General features: G+C 52.2%; 1 protein-coding gene across 1 annotated transcript; it reads right to left on the reverse strand.

Moving 5' to 3' along the window:
• Positions 1 to 3,983: 3,983 nt before the first annotated feature.
• Positions 3,984 to 7,002, reverse strand: LOC125522291 (arginine decarboxylase 1). The gene has a single exon (XM_048687364.2). The coding sequence runs from the start codon at positions 6,403 to 6,405 to the stop codon at positions 4,264 to 4,266; it is 2,142 nt and encodes a 713-aa protein (XP_048543321.1). The 5' UTR covers positions 6,406 to 7,002; the 3' UTR covers positions 3,984 to 4,263.
• Between the last annotated feature and the right edge of the window lie 217 nt (positions 7,003 to 7,219).

A 7,219-nucleotide genomic window follows, 5' to 3' on the forward strand; every position in this document is an offset into this window, starting at 1 on the left:
TTTAACGAAAGCAGTCTGGGTAGAGGAAATAACATGGGAAACAATTTTACTTAATCTGTTCACGAGAACCATAGAAATGATTTTGATGCTAACATTCAGAATACAAATAGGCCTGAGCTTCTGAATTTATTTAGCATCACTAGTCTTGGGAACAAGAGTAATTATCCCATAAATGAACCTAGCAATATCTCACCCACCATGATTTAAAAAAATCAAGAAGTCCTTGCAAACCCCATTTAACCAAAACTTAAAACTCCTGATAGAAATCTAAAGGGAACCCATCAGGACCAGAACTTTTATTTATCTCCATTTGGGAAACTACACCATGAATTTCTTTCCTAGAAAAAGGTTATACCAATTTCTCATCCACCTACCTCCTAGCGTATTTAAGGTATATCTTGAGTTTGAAGAGCAATATTATAACAATTAGGTTGTCCAAATAGTTTTATATAAAATCCATTAATGTAAGCCATCAAGTGAGCCTCGCCCTCCATCACACATTCCTATAGTTCTAAGTATGTAATCCTATTTTTCCTTCTCCTCCCATTACTTTAGTCTGATAATACCTAGTATTGTTGTCTCCGTCTATAATTTTTTTTATCTTCATGTCTTTCCATCCACTTCAATTTTTCATGTTTTAAAATTCTAGCATGCTGGTCTCTAAGTTCTTTATGTTTTTCTACAAAAACTAGTATTGAGGTCTCACCGATTGCTAACAATCCTCACGAATTATGTCAAATGGAAATTATCCTAAGAGATCTAGTACCTCCATTGCTATAAAATGAATGTTATAATAACTAGGAAAAAAAATGAGGATCACAATCCTATGGAATACTCCAAAAACTTGCAAAGCCAATAATCCCTTTATGTTTGTCTATTTTTTGTTCTTGTCACATCCATCTGTGTTGGCAGGACAATCTCATCTGATTTACATTTAATATGGATTATGTTAATGTATTTAAATATTCATATCAAGATTTCCTATATTTGGGGTGCTTTGTACTTATGGTGAATCTTTATAATAGATTTGGGTCTTTTCGCAAAAAAGTGTATGAAACAAATGACAGAAAATATAGTATGTCTAAAGTACTTATGCGATTAAGAATCATTATAATTTTACCTACATAAAACACATAATATTCTCCATGTGTTCTGAAAACCTCATGCCTTTTCTCTTGGGTAATTAATAATTGGCACTATTTATTCTTTAAAATGTGTGTGTTAACACAGAAACAAAATACCACGAGTCACTCCCTTGTGTTGAAACTTAAATTGGAAAGTATTTACTTCAATATTGATTAGTACTAGATAATTGCACGTGTGTTGCAAACTTGGAATGGTTGCATACATATTCTAGTGAGTCAACACTAATTATATCTGATTTATGCTTTACACCCACCATATTATATGTTTTGATAAGATTTAATTTGATGTGAGTATGGGTTGGGAATGCAAGGAAAGTTTTGATTTACTTGAGATTTCGTAAGATTTAATTTGATTTGGGTATTTGTCGGGGAAAGAAAGGAATGCTTCTATTTAGTTGTGATTTTGGAAAGGTTTGAATGAGTTAATGCAGTATGTGATTTTGGGAAAATATCAATTTGGTTTAGATTATTCCAAGTTACTCTATTTATGTTGATTTTAGTTCTGTGAGGCATCAGTTGAGAGTACAAAAAAATTGAGGGAGGGGGTTGTGGGAAGGGCAAAAGAGGAAGGAGGGGAGATGAGGGAACCAACTCACCTTTAATAGTAGAAGATAGAGATAACTCTAACTAATATTCTTATATTCCCTAAAAAACACTAATATTCTTATAGTTTTCCTTCTTTTCATACTCCCTCCGTTCCTTTATGTAAGGTGCATTATTTTTGGCACGGTAATCAAGGCACGGAATTACAAAGAGTTTAGGACGAAAATATCCTTAGACTATTTGTTTGTAAGCCGCAAGTAAATCAATTAGACTAGGAAAGAAAGAGATCCACGCAATTGGAAGAGAGATTCTTTCATATTTTTTTCTACAAGGAGAGATACATGTAATCAGGAGAGATATACTTTCTTTTATTCTGAAGGGATATAAACAGAATTGCAAGGAATTAGAAGAAATGCACCTTACATTCTAGAATTTTGTCAAAAAAAAAAACAAATACACCTTAGATAAAGAAACGGAGAAAGTATTTCATGGCACTTTAATTTCTTTCCTAGTTTGTAGAAGTAAAATTCCGAAATGACCCTGCAGAATGGTTAGGATGATCATACCTTGAAAGAGTTAATGCTAATACTAGCCAGTGGATCATAAAATATGGACGGCTCCTACCGATTTGGGAGGGTCTTGAAAGAGTTTGTTATTGGATCTGCAAACGCCATGGATCAACAACAAGACAGGCCCTTTTTCGCACACAAAAAGAGAAACAATTGCACATGGCGTGCCAATCATCTTGGAACTGGATCTGAATGCTTCACGGGTGGGGGAGGGAACACACGCCACATGCTAGTGCCGGCGCCGCTGCAGGCCGTCCGATCGCTGCAGGGACGGCCGAGATGGCGTCACCGTAAGCGATGATTGGATTCGGATTCAGAACACTATACCAGGGGGTTGTCCAATAGGAGCATAAATCATATGCGACCAGTGGTTAGTGGGAGATTCAGAGGTTCTACTTTACGGACCATAGGATCAGCTGCCATGCCGTTCCTGCAATCAAACATTTGTGTTTGTGTGGACCTCCATTTCTGTTAAAAATTATACAGTGGCACGTTGAAACTGGACAGCAACCCCTGCGAATGTGGTCAGATCACAGGCTAGGCTAAGTGGCTACACAATCAATTGGAATCAACGGCCCCTCTCAATGTTATCTTCAAGAGTGCCACCAGCCTCAGGATCGCATCTGAACAATAACAACAATCAGATAACTGAGAACGAGAGAAACACCGAGATGCCACTGCTCCTTGTCTTTGGCATCCAACCATGTTGGTTGAAATGCTACACGATGATCAGAAAAAGGAATCCTCCGGCTCCTCGTGAATTATTGAAAGGGGGGCGGCAAGATGCAGAGCACAGGTGTCCGGCCCGGCGTCGCCGAGCCTGAAGAAGAATCCTGTTGCCGCGGGGCACAGAAAACTACTTGGCACATCAAAACTTGGCTGCCGCTCGCCCGCCCGGTCCACGTACCCCGGAATCCAAATCCAAAATGCTCGCGGCTGTCCACAGAATACATGTGCAAAGCTCCTTGGAATATACTCTACGTCTCTACGTACGTACGTACCCACCAGCCTGACAGAGTGACATCCACATGAGCTGCTAGTTTTCTCCGGTTCATGCATCGCCGGGTCGCGGGACTTGACACCAAATCCAAGAAAACTCGTAAGCGTCGGAGCGTTTGATGGACTAGATCCGGACATCTTGGGTCCGCTCACCGATCCCGGACGCAACGGCCGCGAAGGAAGGGCGACATGTGGCTGCGCCGCACTGGCTGGCTAGACTGGACTGAAGCATCTTCTCTTGTGGCCTGCTGCCTGCTGGGGAGGGATGTGGTGTGGCCGTCGTCGTTTCTTTGCCGCCTCTTCTTCTCCTTCCCCGTACGCGAGCAGAGCAGGAATCCAATCTAGAAGATGGCCTCTAAGAGCCTCTGCGTCGTGTTGCCCTTGCCGAGCATCCTCGTGGGGACGACGCAGAATATTATCACAAAGCGGCCAACTTTTTCCCGAAAGTGCATGCAGGGTGGGACAAAATGGCTGCACCGCTCGAGGTTTCCAGATGAGTGGTTGATGCAGAGATTCGAAAGCAGCCACGAGGACGATAGAGCGATTAGAAAGAATCGCACAGAAAGCAGGGCCAATTTCCTTTTGGAACTTCTCTGCTGTGCATTTCCAGGTCTGAACTTGGAGAAACAAAATTACAGTCGACAGGGATGGAGATCGAGGAGATTGAGACCACATCCACGAATCCACCGAGCATTGTCACGAAGAAACGAAGAGCTGGGGTAAACAATTGTATTCGAAAGAAACATAGTACTGCTAGTTTCCTTTTGTTATTTATTCCAAGAAGAAAAGGGTGAAAGAAACAGTGGACCGACGCATGGGAAATAAAAAGATGGCGCCAAAACAAACTCCGGCGAAACTAAACGGCGACGAGACGCCCGACGACCTCGCTACGACCATGAGTAACACGATACAACACCGGCAGCAGCTGCCGCTTGCTGGCTGGTAAAGTAAACATCGCCGGCCGGTTGGACCGGCGACAGATACAGGAGAGTATAAGCTCGCCGTGGTCACACGGTGAGCCCGCGCATGAACTCCCACTCCTCGTCATCATCCTCGGCGGCGCCCGCCGCCGACCCCTCCGAGTCGCTGCTCATGCCGCTCGACTCCGCGCCGCTCATGGCCGAGGCCTCCTCGGCGTCGAACGACAGGTACGGCATTGACCCGAACGCCCTGGCGAGGGCCGCGGCGGTGGCGCCGTCGTCGGCGGTCCTCTGCTTGAGCACCTCGAACATCACCTCCGGCTCGTGCTGCATGGCGCGGAGCACGTCGGCGCAGGACGGGCCCGGCGCGGCGCGCGTCACGGCGAAGCAGTGCGGCCCGTCGCTCTGGGAGACGCGCACCACGCTCGGCCCGCCGAACAGGTTGTGCAGGCCGCCCAGCGCCTCCTGGTAGGCGCCGCCCAGGAACATGCCCAGGTAGTAGCCGCGGGTGCCGTGGGTCGGGAGCTCGTGCAGAGGGAGGCTGCTCCTGCCGCCGATGAACTGGTCCACCTTGCCGTCGCTGTCGCAGGTCAGGTCCGAGAGCACGCCGTCCACGGCGGGCCGCTCCTGGAGCCGCTGGATGGGGATGATGGGGAAGAGCTGCTCGATGGCCCACATGTCCGGCAGCGAGGTGAACACCGACAGGTTGATGTGGTACCTGCGCGGCCCCTCCGCCGCGCCCATGCCGCGGGCGACGATCTCGCACAGCCCGTCCACGGCGGCGAGGTGCTCCAGCCCGAGGACACCCTCCTTGAACTGCTCGGCGCAGCGCCGCTTCAGCTGGTCCGCGTACAGGCCGCAGGTGTCGAAGTCGCCGCGCACGGCCGAGGCCATGAGGTTGCGGTAGTCGCTGCGGCAGTCCTCGGTGAGCTCGTCGAGCAGGTAGGCGGTCGCCGGGTCCATCATGTTGGAAGCCGGCGCCGTCGCGGAGAAGGCCTCGAAGATGAGGACCGAGTGGTGCGACACCAGCGCGCGGCCGCTCTCGCTGCAGATGACAGGGTGCTGCACGCCCTTGCGGTCGCAGACGCGGCCGACGGCGGCGACCACGGCCGCCGCGTACTCCTCCAGGCTGTACGCCACCGACATGTCGGTCTGCGCCGAGTGCGTCCCGTCGTAGTCGATGCCGAGGCCGCCGCCGACGTCAATGACGCGCATGGCCGCGCCGAGGCGGGCGAGCTCGCAGTAGATCTGCGCGGCCTCGCCGACGCCGTCGGCGAGCAGAGCCGTGGTGGGGATCTGGGAGCCAATGTGGAAGTGCAGGAGCTGGAGGCAGTCGAGCATGGCGAGGGCCTTGAGCTTGGCCACCACGGAGAGAATCTGCGCGGCGTTGAGGCCGAACTTGCCCTTCTCGCCGGAGGTGGCGCCGAAGTGGCCGGCATGCTTGGTGCGCAGCTTTGCGCGCATGCCGACCACCGGGCGGATGTTGAGGCGGCGGCTGGCCTCGACGACAATGTCGAGCTCCTCCTCCTGCTCGAGCACGATGACGGTGTTGAGGCCCATGGTGCGGGCGATGAGCGCGAGCGAGACGTACTCGAGGTCCTTGTAGCCGTTGCAGATGAGCAGGGCGTCGGGGCTGCCGCGGGCGACGAGGCAGCTCATGGTGAGCAGCAGCTCGGGCTTGGAGCCGGCCTCGAGGCCGAACCCGAAGGGCGCGCCGAACTCGACGATGTCCTCCACCACGTACCGGTCCTGGTTGCACTTGACGGGGTAGACGCCCTGGTACCGCCCGGCGTAGCCCGTGGAGCGCACGGCGTAGCCGAAGGCGGCGTTGAGGGTCTCGACGCGGTGGCGGAGCACGTCGGGGAAGCGCACGAGCAGCGGCAGCGCGAGGCCGAGCCCGCCGCCGGCGCGCGCGCCGGCGGCCCGGGCGACCACCTTGGCGAGGTCGATCTCCTGGCCGGGCAGTGTGGCGGCGCCGTGCGGGCGCACCGCGACGTCGCCGTCGTCGTTGACGAAGAAGTAGGGCGCGCCCCAGCCGTCCACGTTGTAGAGCGCCGACGAGAGGTCGGCCGACCAGGCGGCCACCTCGGGCTTCTCGGCGGCGGCCGCGGAGACGACGGCGGCGGGGCCCAGCATCAGCGGCGCGGCGACGAAGCGCGGCGACGCGTCGCAGGACGCGGCGAAGGGGTGGGCCACGGGGGCCGCGGCGTCCACGGCGAGCGCAGGCATCTCGTCACGGAAATTAACAACCGGAGAAAGCTAATCCGCTGGGGAAAAAAGTCAGAAATCTTTTTTGTTTCTTTGTGCTGTAGTCAGGAATTTCTCTGCTATTTGCTTCTGCGAAAAATCAGAATCCGATGAAGAAGAAAAGAATTGTGTGTGGCGAAAAAGCTGTAGATCGATCGACGAACAGCGAAGAAGAAAATTACGGCAAAAAGTCAGTAATAATGAGGATCGAAATCTACTGGCGGGTGTTGAGATTCCGACGATCACTGATGCCAAAAGAGGAAGTTCTGGAAGGGGAGGTAGAAGAAATCTAGGACGGGATTTTGGATCCTGTTGTAAGGAAGGGGGCTTAGAAAGCCGCCGAGGCCGGAGCCCCGGCTACCCCCGCAAAAGTTGCAGGCGGGCGGGGGGCGCGCGGCGGGGAGGGTCGCGTCGCCGGTTGTGGAGGCTGGGCTCCCCACGCCGGCGTTCAGTCGGGGCTGGAGAAACCGCGGCGGCTTCGGCGGCGGCGCTAGGGTTTGCTCGCTCGCTAGGCGGAGGGGGGTGGATCGATTGGTGGTGCGGTGGAGATGGATGCGCAGATGGGAGAAGGAGCGAGCGTTGCTGGCGGTGGATGTTTTTGCGGCTGTGCGTGGCGCCGGCTTTATAGGAGGCCCGCAAGGCCCGTGGGGCCCATCCGGGCCGGGAGAGCCTCCCCCGGTCATCCTTTTCTTTTTTTTGAGAGAAAGAAGAGAAAGAGAGAAGCCTCCCCCGGTCATCCATCCTAGTGTTGGTGGCGCAGCGTGAGATGAAAAACTTGCCGCTTCCGTTGAGCCTC

This window comes from Triticum urartu, chromosome 7A (assembly GCF_056163025.1).
Source record: "Triticum urartu cultivar PI428250 chromosome 7A, HENAU_Tu73, whole genome shotgun sequence".
NCBI lineage: Eukaryota > Viridiplantae > Streptophyta > Magnoliopsida > Poales > Poaceae > Triticum > Triticum urartu.